This window comes from Dipodomys ordii, unplaced genomic scaffold (assembly GCF_000151885.1).
Source record: "Dipodomys ordii isolate 6190 unplaced genomic scaffold, Dord_2.0 Scaffold127, whole genome shotgun sequence".
In the NCBI taxonomy this organism is placed as follows: domain Eukaryota; kingdom Metazoa; phylum Chordata; class Mammalia; order Rodentia; family Heteromyidae; genus Dipodomys; species Dipodomys ordii.
In genome coordinates this window covers 7,976,493-7,993,500 of record NW_012267343.1, presented here as the reverse complement: position 1 = coordinate 7,993,500, position 17,008 = coordinate 7,976,493, and the positions used below count along the sequence as shown (strand labels likewise).

Below are 17,008 nucleotides of genomic sequence, written 5' to 3'. Positions count from 1 at the left end.
CGCCGCCGCCGCCGGGACGGGACGCTGGCGCTGGGGGTAGGCGAGCCCGCTGCCCCGGTGACGGGCAGCAACACCGCCAAGATCTCGGGTTACAGGTGGTCAAGCATGCAGCGCTCCCTGCACCGGGTCTCCCTGGGCAGCCAGCGCGCCCACCCCAACCTGTCCTTCTACCTCTCCACCTTTGGTAAGTGTCTGGGGGGCCGGCTGCCGGGGTGGGGGGCGGGGGGCCGCCTCCCTCGGGGCCCAGATCGGCCAGCTCCCATGGTGACAGGCGGCAGGCAGGGAGCAGGTGCCTTTTCTACTTGGGACACTTCTCTGGACCCTCCCTCCTGCGATCCGGAAGGACGCCCTGCTTCCCCCCCCCCCCTCCGGGCGGGCCAGCCATCGGACACCACCTGTCGCCCGCCCCTGGTGCCAGGTGCACTTGGTTCTGCCTCACTTGGCTGAAATAATCACACCCCAGTTAATCGTTCAGAGACCACCAAGTTCCCCACTGGCCAACAGCTCACTAGTGGCAGCCTCTAGAGAGAACGTTCACTGGCTTTCCTTCGGTTCTGGTGGCTTCACCTCCTCATAGCTCACCTTGGAGGCTGTAACCCTGCTTCTCCATCAGGCATCTGACCAACAGATTAGGGGGTGGGGAGGATTCTCTCCACACAGATAGACCTTAGGAGAGTCTCAGGACTGTCTTCCCACTAAAGCTGAATAGTAAAAAGCCTCTAGATAGCGGGCTCCCCCAAAGGCCTGAGCAAAGCTGGCTTCAAGTAGCCACAGGTGACACCTCTTCTCCAGAGGGCAGCCCTGCACAGCCCGCCATTTCCTCATGGGTCCTGCAACTCCCTGTAGGGAGGAAGATCTCCCATGGGCTAGTAGCAGTCTTGGGACCCTAGCTCCAGCCTTCCCAGATGACCTGACCAGCAGAGTTTTGTTTTAATTGCATGCAATTTCCTTCGGAAGGTCCAGACAGTTACTGCAACACAACTGGACTTTGCCCAGCTTTCAAAGGCAGAGCACCCAAGGAGTGAGGCCATTGCTGGCCTTCTTGGCCTCCCTCCTCTCCAGCTCACTTCTGCTCAGCACTCGTGGCTTTTTACAACCTGCTGTTTTCTGCAGGGGCAGAAGGAGTGTTGGAAAAGCAGTGGGTTAGCTCCTGGAGATGGGCTGTGGTCTGGCATCCTAGCATTCACTGGTCTGGCTGGTGGAGGAGAATAAGTAGAACAATGAACTACTGATTTGTGACATTCTCACCAGGTGCCATGATTAGTGCTCTTGCTCCTACAGGGCAGTTCTGTTAACCCCAGTGAGATGTGGGGCTCTGAGAGACAAGGGAGTTGTCCAGAATCTGGGAATGATTAGGAAACAGTGAGCAGTGAGGCCTTGTTACTTTAGCTGTGTCCTGATTACAAAGTAAATAAGGTAAGGCTGGGGTGTAACTCAAAGTGTACAGTGTCTGCCTAGTAAGCACAAGGCCCTGAGTTCAAATGTCATATTCCCCCCTCCCCAAAGTAAACAATGTCAGTAATAGTTCATTTATTTATATGTATAATAATTATTAGTATGTATTCTCTCATCTTAACACAATTGAGATCAAATGCTATATAGGTTTATAACCCACTCCTTTTTCTTTCTAGCTGCTTGAATGGGCAGCTATGGGCCAAATGTAAAGGCAGGCAAGAGTGGGCAGGAGTGGGGACTGTCCTGTTCTTACATGGTTTCCCCTCCAGTCTTTCTGAGGACACTAGTCCATTAAACCACACAGATTGCCATTGGAATCCTCACATCTCAGCCTCCTGAGCAGCTAGGATTACAAGCATGAACCACCTGCACCTGGCTTTTTTTTTCTTTTGTTGCTTGTATATTTAATGTCATTTAATGTCAATCTATGTCAGATCTAAATCATAGAAGTGTTGTTTTTTCTAATTTTTTTTTTTTTTTTGCCAGTCATGGGGCTTGAACTCTGGGTCTGGGCGCTGTCCCTCAGCTCTTCAGCTCAAGGCTAGCGCTCTACCACTGGAGCCACAGCGCCACTTCCGGCTTTTTCTGTTTATGTGGTACTGAAGAATCAAACCCAGGGCCTCATGCTTGCAAGGCATGCACTCTACCACTGAGCTACCTTCCCAGCCCTCTAAAATATTTTAGTCCCTAATATATATGTATATACACACACACACACACACACACATATTGCTGTTGTTGTGGGGCTTGACTTCAGGGCATGTGCACTGTCCCTGAGTTTTTTACTCAAAGCTAGTACTCTACCACTTTGAGCCATAGCCACAGCAACATTCCTACTCTTTTTTTTTTTTTAACTCTAGGCTTGGGCACTGTCATTGTGTTCTTCAGCTCAAGGCGAGTGCTCTACCGCTTGAGCAACAGCGACACTTCCAGTTTTCTAGTGGTTTATTGGAGATAAGAGTCTCATGGACTTTCCTACCTGGGCTGGCTTTGAACCATGATCCTCAGATCTCAGCCTCCTGAGTAGCTAGGATTACAGGCGTGAGCCACCGGCGCCCAGTTTACATTCCTACTCTTAAATATTTGAATCTTTGATCCATTTGGAGTTAATTTTTGTGTAATAGTTCAGTTCTTTTTTCTTTTTCTTTTCTGTGTGTGTGGGGTGTGTGTGTGTGTGTGTGTGTGTGTGTGTGTGTGTGTGTGTGTGTGTGGTGTTAGGCATTGAACCCAGGGCCTTGCACAAACTAGGCAAATGCTCTACCACTTGGCTACATCTCCAGTACTCCAGTTTCATTCCCCTAATTATAAATACTAGTTGTTCCAGCACCATTTATTGAAAACACTGTCATGTTCCCATTGGATGATCTTAGTACCTTTATTAACAAGTAATTGATAATAGACTCATGGGTTTATTTCTGGACTCTCAATTCTATTCCATTGATTTGTTTTGCTTGTCCTTATGCCAGAACCACACTGTCTTGATTACTGTTGCTTTGTATTCAGGAAACATAAATCTTTCAATGTTGTTATTGTTTGTCAAAGTTATTTTGGCTTTTGTGCATCCCTTAATTTTCCCTATAAATTTTAGGCATATTTTATATAGTTCACAAAAATGTTGGATCAATATTTATAGAATATCTTCTTGAAAGGATTCAAACTTCTTGGCTTACCTGATAAGCCAAGTTATTAACCTACTTGGGGGGTCTATGAACTGAATTGTGAACCCGTCTGAGGTGGAGTAGACCAGAAGTAGGGAATGGCCAGGGGAGATAACAGAGTGTGTGGGCCAAGAGATGATGGACAGGCTGCAGGTAGCCGTGGGCATGGATGGCACACCTACTTCTCTTGAGAAATGTGTGCCCACAGTGAACCAGCAGGATGGAAACCATAGGAGACAGCTCTAAATACAGCATGTAGGGGCGTGTCTGGAGTTCCTGTGTCACCAAGAGATTTAGCTGTGAAGGTGGATTGTATCTGTGAATGGCACAGATTGGCTAAGCAAGGTTTTCCTTTCTCCATGTTTATTGGGGCACAACAGTGTTTACTGGGGCCTTCTTCCCTTTCTGCTTCTCTTTGGAAGCCACAGAAATGAACAATCTGTTTTCTGTAGTACGAATAAAGCTTGGGCACAGATGCCCACCAGCTGTTCCCTGTGATGGCCTGCAGTGTGTCTCTGCCAGCTGCCCATTAGTCCTTGTCTCCAGCCCTGCCGCTCTGAGCCTGGCAGGCTTGCCAGGCCTGGCTTGGAACACCCATCCATTTCTGAGGAACCCATCAGTTGTTGGTCAGAGTCTTCTCTGGGTTTTTCTGTCATTCTGAGTCCATCTGCTTGGGAGTTTTCAGAAATTCAACATTTCAGGCTTGTTGATAATTCCTTGTCTTCCCCTCCCTCCCCCAATCCCAGAGCTTAGGTTCTGGGTGCTGTCCCTTAGCTTCTTTGCAAAAGGTTGACAATCTACCATTTGAATCATAGCTCCAGTTCTGGCTTTTTAAAAAATTTAATATCAGGGGTTCCTTATTCAAACAGTTTAAGCACTATTTGCCAAATGATAGGGCAAAGCAAAAGTCAGAGAACAGCTGTGTGTCAGTGTATTTCTGTGTGCTTATGACCAAGAAAGCAAGGAAGTGGTCCATTACATTTTACAGCTAGTGTTTAATAGGTGTATGTTGGGACTGATAAGGAAAAAATAGACCTACCTCATCAGAAAAAATAGATAAAGGACATAAACAGGAAGTGCTCTCTCTCTTTTTCTCTCTCTCCTCTCTTTTTCCTTCCCTTTCTCCCTCTGTCCATTCCTCTAGCTCTTTCTCTCCCTTCTCTCTGTTTTTCTGACCCTCTCTGTCTCTGTCTCTTTGTCTGTCTCTGTTTCTGTCTCACATACATTCAGTAAACAGGAAATATATTCCTCCTCAAAAGTTGTTTCTTCCTAACTTCTTCCCTCTGACTTAAAGGTATTATATATGAGAACTTCAACAAATAAATTCAACTACAGTTCTGGCTTTTTTTGCTAGTTAATTGAATATGAGCCTCAAAGACTTTCCTGTCAGGCTGGCTTTGAACCATAATCCTTAGATCTCGGCTTCCTGAGTAGCTAGGATTACAGGTATGAGCCGCTGGTGCCCAGCTTGATAGCCAGTTTTTATAAAATCCCTGCATATTTGCAAAGAATTTTACAGTGGTAGGATGTGTCAAATGTAGCTTGCTGCTGAACACTGATGGCTCGTGCTTATAATCCTAGCTAGGAAGGTGGCTGAGATCAGAGGATCAAGGTTTGAAGCCAGCTCAGGAAGAAAAGTCCATGAGATTCTTATCTCCAGTTAATCACCAGAAAACTGGAAGTGGTGCTATGGCTCAAAGTGGTAGAGCACTAATCAGAGTGAAAAAGTTGAGGGACAGTGCTCAGGCTTGGAGTTCAAGCCTCATGGCAGATAGAAAAAAAAAAAAGTATCTTGCTAATTATGTTGTTCTAATAATCTGTTTCTTTGCTGATTTTCCCACACAATTATATCAGTTACTGATATAGGTGTGTTAAAATTCCTACTACAGGGGCTGGGAAGGTGGCTCAGTGGTAGAGTGCTTGCCTTGCATGCGTGAGGCCCTGGGTTTGATTCCTCAGCACCACATAAGCAGAAAAAGCTGGAAGTGGCACTGTGGCTCATGTGGTAAAGTGCTAGCCTTGGGCTGAAGAGCTGAGGGACAGTGCCCAGAGTTCATGCCCCATGACAGACAAAAAAAAAAAATTCTTGCTATGGTGACACATGGCTATAATCCAAGGTACTTGGGAGGTAGAGGCAGGAGGATCAACAGTTTGAGGCCAGCTTGGGATATTTAGTGAAGTCCTATTTCAAAAACAAAATACAAATGAAAGGGTTCGAGTATGGCATAAGTGGTAGAGCTCTTGAGTAACATGTGCCTTATATTCAATCTCTAATACTGACAAAAAGTAGAAGAGAATTCTACTGTAATTGTATACTTGTACTTGGTGTTGTAACTGTCAGTTTTTCTTTTATGTAATTTGAAGCAATGTTAAGAACATACAAATTTATAATTATCATTCTTCTGGTGAATAGAAACATCTTTTTTTTTTAACCAGTCCTGTGGCTTGAACTCAGGGCCTGGGTGCTATCCCTGAGCTTCTTTTGCTTAAGGCTAGCATACTACCAGTTGAGCCACAAATCTACTCTAGCTTTAAATTTTTATTTTTATTTAATGCTATTTGTTTATTATTATTAATTCATATGTACACAAATTACATATATAGTTTATTGGAGATAAGAGTCTCACAGACTTCCTTTTTTTGGGGGGGGGTCGGTCCTGGGGCTTGAACTCTGGGCCTGCGTACTGTCTCTGAGCTCTTCAGCTCAAGGGTAGTGCTCTACCACTTGAGCTACAATGCCACTTCTGGTTTTCTGGTGGCTTATTGGAGATAAGAATCTCAAGAACTTTCCTGCTCAAGCTATTTTTGAACCACGATCCTCAGATCTCAGCCTCCTGAGTAGCTAGAATTACAGGTATGAGCCACCGGCGCCTGACTCACACACTTTCTTGAGTGGGCTGCCTTTGAACTAGGATCCTCAGATCTTGTCTCTTTCATAGCTAGATTACAGGTGTGAGCCACAGGTGCATAGCTAGAAATGTTCTTTTTTCTTCTGGTTGTGGGGCTTGAACTTGGGGCCTGGGCACTGTCTCTGAGCTCTTTTTGCTCAAGGCTAGTGCTCTACCATTTGAGCCAAAGCTCCATGTCCAGTTTTTCTTGTGGTTAATTGGAGATAAGGGTCTCATGGACTTTCCTGCCCAGGTTGGCTTTGAACGTTGATCCTCAGATCTCAGCATCCTGAGTAGATAGGATTATAGACGTGAGCCACCAGCTCACCAGCTAGAAACTTTTTTTAATGAAATCTTTTGTAGTTATAAATTCTCTGCTTCATTTCTAGTAGAGATAAAATCTATGTTTCCTGATATGAAAAGCATGTTATTTGTTCAGCCTATTGTATTGATCTACACATTGGTTTTTGTGCTAGTACCATGCTGGTTTTGTTACTATCAGCCTGTAGTTTTGATGTCAATATCTTGTGGTAGTCCCAGCATTGCTCTTTTTTGTTCAGAATTGCTTTAGTTCCTCTGAATTTCGTATACTTCGATATGAATTTGTAAGATTGAAATTTGTTTCTATTTTGGTGGGGATGGCATTGCATCTATGGATTGCTTTCTGGAGTATAGATATTTCTGCAATCTTAATTTATCTGATCCATTAACATGGAAAGTTTTCCCATCTTCCTCAGGTTCTTCTCCAGTGTTGTATTGTGGAAAATCTTATTTGGTAGTTTGAGACATAACACAAATGAAAAACACAATGAAAATAAGTTATGGATTCTCTTATATGGCTGATGGCTATAAGCAAGTATCTAACAGATGCTTGTCATTATAAAAGGCCACATATTTAATTAATTATGGAGAACAAACTTTAATAATAAGTAGATGAGGATGCTAGTTTACAAAACTAACAATGTTGGACTTAAAATTTGACTTATAGCCAGGCACTTGTAATCCTAGCTACTCAGGAGGCTGAGATCTGAGGATTGTGATTCAAAGCCAGCCTGGGCAAGAAACTCTTATCTCCAATAAACCACCAGAAAACTGGAAGTGGCACTGTGGCTCAAGTGGTAGAGTGCCAGCCTTGAGCTGAAGAGCTGAGGGATAGTGCCCAGGCCCAGAGTTCAAGTCTTACAACTGACAAGAAAAAAAATTGACTTATAGTTGTGATTTTAAAACATAGTAAAATGTAAGGGAACATCACAAAAAACAGAATGATATAACTTTTCTACATATAGTAGCATTGCATACAAATAGACATATACAAAATTTATATAATGTATACAAATGTATTAAAAACAAAAAAGTTTGCTCTTCAGATGAAGTAGTGTGAAGGTCCTGGACTACCTTTTGGTGAACATGTTTCAGTTTTACATATTGCAGTTTAGTGGCAATGCTGTGGTTTACATCTATTAACATTCTCTATTAAGCTAAAAAAAACTTCAAAAACAGAAGTTTCTTAATTCTGGTGTATCCTAAAACTATTTTGTTAGACAATGGTAGCTCATACCTGTAATCCTAGATGTTCAAGAGGTTGAGAAATGAAGATTCTTGTTCGAAGCCAGGTTAGGCTGAAAAGTCACTGAGACTCTTTATCTCCAAATTACCAGCAAAAAAGCTGGAAATGGAGGTATGACTCAAGTGGTAGTGCCAGCCTTGAGTGAAAAAGCCAAGTAAGAGTGAGCGGTCCCAAGTTCAAGGCCCAGAAGTGCACAAAAATCAAAACAAAACCACAGAACAAATTGTATTTTGTCGTTTCAGCTTTTAAAGTTGAAAAGTTGCCTCAGAATTGAGATCCAATTTAAGTGACCTAATTATGGAGACAATCTGTCCCAGTATTTATTGGCTTAAAAGACCAAACATTTATTATTGCACTGTTTTGTGTCCAGAGCTGGAGAGGAGCATAGAGTGAGGTTTTTTGCTTAGGGATTCTTATGGAGTCACAGCCAAGGTGTCAGCTAGGGCCTGGTTCTCTGAAGGAGTTTCTGGAACTGGAGGGGGGGGTCCTTTGTAAGATGGCTTGCTTATTCACATGATGCTTGGCAAGTGGTGGCGTTTCGGTGCTGGGAAGCTGGCACGCCTTGCATGCATGAGGCTGGGTTCGATTCCTTAGGACCACATAAGCATAAAAAGCCGGAAGTGTCACTGTGGCTCAAGTGGTAGAGCGCTAGCCTTGAGCTGAAGAGCTGAGGGACAGCGCCCAGGCCCAGAGTTCAGGCCCCACGACCGAACAAAAAAAAAAAAAAAAGAGGTGGAGCTCCAAGCTGACCCTTCAAGTTGCCTCATGGTGAGTATTAGCTTCACTCTGAACAAGTGATACAAATAGGAATGCACAAAAACAAAAAAAATCTCTCCCAATCCCCTCCTCCCAGCCCCCAAAAACCTGTTAAAAAAAAAAGAAAAAAAATTGGGGAAAGGCTCTTGGCTCACACCTGTAATACTAGCTCTTCAGGATGTTAAGATTTGAGGATTGCAGCTGTAAGCCAGCCTGAGCAAGAAAGTCTGAGACTCTGATCTCCAATTAACTGCCAACACCCCCCCAAAACAAAACAAAACAAAAAGCAGTCAGAAGTAAAGCTGGTAACTCAAGTGGTAGAGCACTAGCCTTGAGTACAAAGAGGCTCAGGGACAGTGCCCAGGCCCTGAGTTCAAGCCCCGCAACAACAAGAAGGGATGAAGTTATCAGTGCATGCTGCAGTACAGTAAATCTTGTGATATTACACCAAATAAAATGAATCACAAAAGCCCATATGTTTATGATTCCATTTACCCAAAATGTCTAGAATAGGCAAATCCATGGAGAAATGAGTAGATGGGTGGTTGACAGGGTCTTGTGGGGGTAGGGGAGAGAAAGGCATTGGGAATAATGCAAATAAGAGATTTCCAGAGAGGATGGAAATGTTCTAAAATTAATAGTGACTGCACAATCCCATGAATATGTAAGGAAAACAAATAACATACTTTAAATGGGTGAAATTAAACCAGTAGGATTTTTTAAAGGAACTTCTAATGCTTATTATATACTGTCCTTGGAAGTCACTTATTGCCATGTGTCTCTCCTCTACCCCCCCCCCCCCAGGAAGCACATGGCTAACGTCCATGCTGGAAGGGAGGGACTAGCCTATACTTCTTGAAGATCATCAAAGATCTTGTCGGCAAATTTTAAATCTACCACAGGGACCAACCAGCTGATACAGGCCCTGAGCCTGGCTACTTACATTCATTCAAATATCAGCTCTTCTAGACCGTGCTACCAGTTTTACTCTTAGCCTTTGGTTTCCTTGCTTGCAAACGAGGATTGAAATAGCAATTATTTCATGAACTTGTAAGGAATAAAACAAAAGGCATGCAGTAGAGCTCTGAGTCCTTAGTAAACAGTGATAAATACGGCCTGCCTTCTCCTAAGCTGGGCTCTGGCCTGGGGTCTGGTTTACTGTGGCACTGCCTTGGGTAGGGAAGAGGGTAAGGGTTAGGGAATATGACATGTTTGAGGCTGAGCCCCAGAGGACTTGGTTGGTGTTATGGTTCAGCCAGTGTCAGATGCTGACGGTGTTAGATTTAGAAATTTTAATTTACTGGCTTGCCCAGGCCCTATAATTTCTTATGAACAATCCAGAGCAATCTAATTCATTGAGTGACCTGCATATTAATTGATTAGTTTGTGCTGAGTGGACTGGAAGACTTCTGTTGCCCAGAGCACTGTTTCTGGAAGGAAAACTAGGTTGGGAAGTCATGTTGACATCGTATTTCATAGGAGGCCGTGTCAATCAAAGAAGTGGTAGACCCAGCATAGCTTTTATCCCACCAGTCACCCCTCACCCCCTGGATTTAATTTATTTTGCTAACTCCCATATCCTTTGCATGGTGCCTTGTGAATCTGCAGCTCTCAGTCCTGGGCCCAGAAGAATCTGGGCTTGTTGCTTTTTCATGCTTTCTGAAACTTACCCTCTTCTGACATTTTCTCAGCCCTAGGAGACCCTGTCTGTTCTGACTTGGTTTTCCCTTGGACCCCTGTTCCCTGGTATACTCTTGCAGCTTGTGTTGGCACTGATGGCTGTGACCCTTTGTAGATGGGGTTGGCCAACTACAATCCCAAGGGAACTGGCCTCTTTAGGGTCTCTGCACACCCCCACAGAGGATGGCTTTAGGCACTTTAGCCTGAACACTTCTGGGGGCTCCCATGGGCCACATTCCAAGTGTGGAGAAGAAATTGGATGGATGAAAAGACCAGAGAGATCAAGGGCCACATCCTGAGTTGGTATTGTCTAGCCCAGCTGAAGACTCCAGGACCCAGCCTCATGTCTCAGTGGTTCTTCTCTCTAGACTTAGAGTCATTTCTTGGGAGCCGTCCTGTTGGTAAGGCAAGCCATGAAGGGTTGCATTAGTAGCCACTCTCATTAGAGGAGGGGCCTTTTAGAGACCTGTGGATTCTAGAAGACTGGGGCCTGGGAAGAAGTCAGGCAGAGTTCTGGCTTCCAGAACAGGCTTTGGGCTTACCCTGGACATGGAGCTCAAAGCGAGGTGTCTTCCACCTCCAGTGTGGCTGTTCTAGCTCCCGTGAGGATCTGGGGCTAGATGGCTTCAGAGGCCTTGGACATTTGATGGAGGAGAACAGAGGGGACAGATATGGCCCATAAGAAGGTCCTGTTCTTTATCTACCCTCATCTGCGGGCCTGAGAACTGACTAGGGAACCTGGAGCCTGGTCTGCCAGCTTGGTTTCTATTATAAAAGCGGGGAGGAGCTTGGGGTCCCTCCCCAGGAAAGCCTATTGCTCAGGGCCTACAAAGGCAGCTTCTGTGAGTTCGCAGACTCCTCTGCATTCTGACTCTGTCTTCACCCCAGGCCTGTCCTCCTCCTCCAGCTCTAGCCTCTCTCTTGTTCACATCCCTGTCAAACCACTGGGCTGGGAGTTCTCCAAGGACCCTCTGAGCAGTTCAGATCTGCCCTCCCTCACTCAGGGCCACATGTAGGGGGCAGCAAGTGTTTCCAATGGGATTACTGGCCATTTATGTTGGAAGACTGTTTTTTCCTTCTCCTTCAGAAATACCAGGTTTGAACACAGGGTCTCAAGATTGCTAGGCAAGTGCCCTACCACTTGAGCCATCTCCCTAGCCCTTTTATGTTTTGATGATGATGATGATTGTTATTATTTTCAAGTAAGATCTCACTTTTGCCTGGGGCTGGTCTCAGCTTGTGATCCTCCTACCTTTCCCTCCTCCGTTACAGTCATGTGTCACCACACCTGGCCTGGGAGACGTCTTGATTTCTAGGAGAAGGCCATTATTAGGTCATTGGTGTTGTGCACTATACCTTGGTTCCCAGGGCTTTGGAAATCCAAACGTGTTTGGGCCCCAGCTGGCTTTGCAAAGTATGTTTCATTCTAATCATAGATATAGGATTGATGAACTCTGATCATTCCTGCTGGCCTTGTCTGTTTCCAAACCTCTCTCTTCCATCTTCTCCTGGAAGTTTCTCAGCTGTGTGGAACCCCAAAGTGGTAACTGCTCAAGTCTTGAGATAATCATACGGAGGCTGTCATCCAAGGACTGCCTCACCCTGTGGCATTACCCCATCACAGCTTGAGGATGCAGGCTCCTCTGTCATTAGGTTCCACATCCCAGCCATGGACCCTGGGAAATTGAGAGAAACAGGGAGGCCTGTCAGGCTGGAACTGGAATGAGCCTTCTGGGCTTCTGAGCCCTGTGTACTGGGCTGGAGCACAGTGGGGACTCTGGTGGGTGGGAGGGCTGGAGCAGGGTTTGCTGGCATCTGAATTGCATCTGACTAGCTGATCCCCACAGAATGAGGATCCAGGCACTGCCAGGTCACCATGGCTGGGTGACTCATGCAGAGTTATGAGACACAGAGCTTTCCTCCTTTTTCTTCTCCAAACCTCGCCTGCCCTTCCTCCAACCAGCAGCAGAGCGCAAGCTGCAGCCACCAGCTGGGAGGTGTCTCCAGAGAACACTGAGGGGAGGTCCCTATGCTAAGAAAAGACTTTGGACTTCAGGGAAAAGAACTTGCAGAATACATCCATCACAGGAGGCCATTTTTTGACTCTGGTTGCAGGGAGGGAGCTCTTTTTACACGCAGGGCTGGAGGTAAGGGAGGTGACTGCTAGGCAGGTTGCTACAGATGGAGCTGGTACATCCCTTCCCTTTTCCCTTTCCTTTCCCACCTGGGTTAGCTTTGAACAATCCTTATATCTCAGCCTCCTGTATAACTATAGCATTACAGGTATGAGCCACCTGTGCTCAGCTGTCATGTTGTTTTGTTTTCCTTTTATTTAAATAAAATCAAGATATGCCAAGACAAAAAGAATCTCACCTAGCTCCTCATGTTTCACCTCTTTGTAGCCCTGGTCCATAATTTTCATCTCTTCCTCTCCCATTCATTCATTCATTCATTCATCATCATTCATTCATTCACACATACACACATGCACATGCACACACAGAGAGAAAGACAGAAATTGAGAGTGAGAAAAAACATATGTTTTGTTCTGCCACGTGTCTCTCTTAAAAAGCTTCTAAACCCCACACCATTCCATAATACAGCTATAAATGGTTTATATCACTTTTTTTTTTTCTGAGACAGGGTCTTAATTTGAAACCCAGGCTGGCCTCAAGCTCATCCTCCTGCTGCTTCTTGCCAAGTGCTGGATTTAGAGGTGTGCACTACTATGTCTGGTAGCTCTTTCATATCAAGAAACAGATTTATCAAGTCTTTGCCATGTGTCAGGATTTCTAGCCATGTGTGGTGCCACTGGTGTGCAGTTTATAGGGAGCTGGGATGAAGGTTGCTAGCCTGGAGGATGTGCACATTTCAGTTGCAGCTGATATTGCCAGAGATCCGTCCCTCTCCAGAGATCCCCTTCCCTCGTGTGGTCCTCTACCTCTGCCAACATTGCTGCCACCGGCAAGTGAGCTCTGGCCTCCTGGGCTGCCTTGTGCAGAAGCGAGCACCCTGTCACCAGAGAGACCCATCTTGGCTGGAGACCCAGAGCTGGAGACCCTGCAGGGAGGAGAGGAGGAGCCGAGGCTGCTGAGGTACCTTCCAAGCAGCCCACCGGCATATTCCACTGGCTTCAGCTGAACAAGATACACCTGCCCCTTATTACTCCGTTTCCCTCACCAGGAGCCAAAGCGAGCTTGTTTGTGTTGTTTCCTTAGGTCAGCTGAAGCTGCATATCGACGCCCAGGACCGGGTTCTGCTGCTCCACAGTGAGTATGGCACAGGTGGGGATGGGGAAGGCCGCTCCTTCCTACCTGGAGTTGGGGGTGGGGGGCATGACACTGGACATCTGCCGGGGCTGTCTCCATAGGCCAGCTCCTGTCCCTGTGTGTGTGTGTGTGTGTGTGTTCGTGTGTGTGTGTGTGTTCCATCTCAGGCACCTCTGTCCTCAGCAGGTGGCAGCAGCACCACAGAGGGCTTCCCTGCCTCCCCTCCTCCCCGCCCCCAACCCCATCTTGCTTCCTTTCCTCTGTCTCATTTCTCACTATCTCATTTCTCTGTGCATCAATGGGCAACAGAGTCGTGGTTAGGACGCAGTCTTCAGAGCCAGCCCGCTAGGATATGTGCCCTGGCTCTGATACTTTGCTAAGTGACCTTGCATAAGCCCAGGTTTCTCCTTTGTCAAATGGTGGTAGTAACAGGAAGCATAAGACGGGGTTATTATAAGCATTATGTGAGTTCATATTGGTAAAATGCTCAGCATCTAGTAAACGATGTATTTAACTCTGTTAAAGAAAACAGAAAACCAAGCTGGGCGCTGGTGGCTCGCGCCTGTAATCCTAGCTACTCAGGAGACTGAGATCTGAGGATTACGGTTCAATACCAGTCCGGGCAGGAAAGTCCGTGAGACTCCTATCTCCAATAAACCACTAGAAAACTAGAAGTGGCTCAAGCGGTAGAGCGCTCACCTTGAGCTGAAGAGCACAAAGGACAGTGCCCAGGCCCAGAGTTCAAGCCCCACGATGGACCAAAACAAAAGAAAAAAGAAAACTATCTCTTTCAAAACTAGAGCTGGCTGTGTGCTAGGGGCTGGGGATTTGGAGGAAAAGCCCCTACCTGTGTCTAGGTAGTGCTGGTGGGATCCACACTCCATTCTAAATGTGGGACAGGCTTAAGCCAGAGGAAGAAGCTGAGGACAGGGGGAGAGTCCATTCAGGTGGAGCAGCAAATGCGAAGGCCCTGGGGTCTGAGAGGCCAGGATGTATTGGAAGAGTTGTAGAGCATGACTGGGGCATAGCACGGAGGGGATATTATATTTAATCTGTCCTTTTATCCATTTTGTCTTCCTTCTGTCCAGCACATAAATAGTTACCAAATTTCTACAGTGGCCTCCTCTGTCTGGACCCTTGTCCTTAGCTCAGGAGGCCCTGACTGTCTCTGCCACTTCCTTAGCTCTTGCCTCTACTTTCCTGTTCTAGCCAGTTACTGATACCTCCATAATGTATCCTACTTGACTGTGCCTCTGTGCGTAGGAGGAGGAAGAAGAAGAAGAGGAGGAGGAGGAGGAGGAGGAGGAGGAGGAATAATACTCCTTTCCTCTGCTTTTGCAGAAATATGGCTTCCTCCAACATTATTAAGCCTCAGGAAGGAAGGCTCACTTTTGCTTATTTTTTCCTTCTAGGACCACCCCCTCCCACCCCCACCTGGGCTATTTGTGGCTTCCTCTGTTATGTTCTTCTTACAGCCTGGCGACACAGTGCCACCTGGGGGCTGGCCCCTGCATTGGGATGGGAGTGTCCTGAGGGTGGGGCCAGGTTGGCCTCCCTGCTGCTGCTGGCTTGGAGACCCAGGAGGTCACCAGGCCTGGCTCCTGCCCTTGTGAGGGGGGTGGGTATAGGCAGGGACTGTAACTAGGATACAGGACAGACCTACAGGCACCCGGGGTCCTCTTCTCCTGGCCTGAAGGGGCCCTCCCGAGGTGAAGTTCCCAAGGACCAGGAAGGAGGGGGGTGTCTTTGCTTGCAGGTCCAACTCCAGCTGTGCAAACAGTTTTTGCAAAATGCATCTTGGCTGCCACGGCTCCATTTGTCCTTCACAGTTTGCTTTGGCTTGTCCCCAGTGGCAGGCCCTCCATCCGTCCAGCCTATCCCCACTCCTTCCTTTGGCTTCCCAGGCCTCAGGCCTCAGACTACTGGGGGCTCCGTGTGAGCCAAACTCCAGGGTTTCATCTAAGCCAAACACAAAAGCACACACAGGCCCAGGCTCTACCAGGCCCATGGGCTGATTTCTATGGTTCTCAGGCATACAGGTTGCCCTTGGCTTTCATGACCAGACCTGCCCCCACCCCACTCTCATCTCTCCCTTTATTTCTTCTTTCATTTGTCAGCTATTCTACCCCACACTAGATGCATGATCTCATTTACTGGGCAGGACAATCATATGAAGTTCACGTTAGCATCACTACTATCTAGGGAAGATGGGCAAATCCAGCCTCATAGAGGCAAGGAAACTTCACTTGAACACACACTTAGTAAGTGGTGGGATTCACGGGTGATCTCTCTTGAGCCTGAGTTTGTGACCTACTTTGCCCGATCATCCAGCACAGCTCACAGGGCAAGGGAGTTCTCCAGCATGGCTCTCTCATTCTGGAAGGCTCTCTTGGATGGTACCGAAAGCCAGGAGACATGGGTTCTAAATCCAACTGCCATTCCCAGTATTCTGAGATTTGGGACATTTCTTAGTCCTTTGGGCCCACTTGTAGCTGCCTTTTCTGTTCAAAGATGAGCCGGACTCAATACATTTAAAATTCTCTTCCAGCTGTAAGAATCTGGTAGTGGAATGCATTCTGTAATTCCATAACCGTTATTACAGGCATGTTGACTATTAATTTTCAGACCTTTTACTGTGTACATGCACACACCCACCATGCATTGACTCCAACTTCCAATTCTCTTTTAGTCATAGAAGGCAAAGGCCTGATGAGCAGAGAGCCTGGCGTCTGTGATTCCTATGTGAAGGTATGTGATAGAGCTAGAGGTGTGACATGTGTGTGTGTGTGTGTGTGTGTGTGTGTGTGTGTGTGAGGGAGGGAGAGAGGGTATCAACAAGCATGTCACTGAATTAGAGCCCCAAAGTCCCAGCACAACTGTGGATTTGGGGCCATTTGACGTCGTGAGCTTTTGGGTCCTCGTTCGTTCATCATGTCAGATTTACTCTAGGCCCTGTGTTAGGATAGATTCCTTCCTTTTGCCTTTGGGCAAGAGCTGAAACTTTTTTTGTTTTTAAAATTTCCAACTTACTGGCCTTTTTTTTTTGGTTGGTCGTAGGGGCTAAAGTCTGGGTCTAGGCGTTGTCCCTCAGCTCTTCAGCTCAACACTAGTGCTCTACCACTTGAGCTACAGCACCACTTCCAGCTTTTCCTGCTTATGTGGTGCTGAGGAATTGAACCCAGGGGCTCATGCATGCAAGGCAAGCACTCTACCACTGAGCCACCTTCCTAGCACAGAGGTTTCAGTTTTTTTTTGTTGTTGTTGTTGGTTGTGGGGCCTGAACTCGGCCTAGGCACTGTCTCTCAGCTCTTCACCTCAAGGCTAGTGCCCTACCACTTGAGCCACTTGGCCTTTTTAAAAGAAGATTTTTTTTTTTACCTTGAAGTAGTTGTACAAGGGAGTTGTTATTTAACAAAGCAGTTTATGAATACAATATATTTTGATCAATGCTGCCCCTTTCAATATTCTCATGCATTCTTCCCCTACCCACCCCTTTCCTTACTCTTGTTAATTTTGTAAGGAATACATCAGATTTTTTTTTTTTGCAGTGGGGAGGGGGCAGTCATGGGGCTTGAACTAAGGGCCTTTGTGCTGTTCTTGAGCTTTTTCTTTTCTTGTTGGTCATGGGCCTGAACTCGGCTTGGGCGCTGTCCCTCAGCTCTTCAGCTCAAGGCTAGCGCTCTACCACTTGAGCCACAGCACCACTTCCGGCTTTTTCTGCTTATGTGGTGCTGA

At 46.4% G+C, this 17,008-nt stretch overlaps 1 protein-coding gene across 1 annotated transcript in view; it reads left to right on the top strand.

Annotated features, from left to right (window-relative positions):
* Positions 1 to 105: 105 nt before the first annotated feature.
* The window catches only part of Rgs3 (regulator of G-protein signaling 3), a 126,023-nt gene continuing 109,120 nt past the window's right edge, over positions 106 to 17,008 (top strand). The window contains exons 1-3 of the mRNA XM_013030145.1: positions 106 to 184; positions 13,223 to 13,273; positions 15,963 to 16,021. Coding sequence (XP_012885599.1) covers positions 106 to 184; positions 13,223 to 13,273; positions 15,963 to 16,021 — 189 coding nt within the window. The remainder of the gene's footprint in view (positions 185 to 13,222; positions 13,274 to 15,962; positions 16,022 to 17,008) is intronic.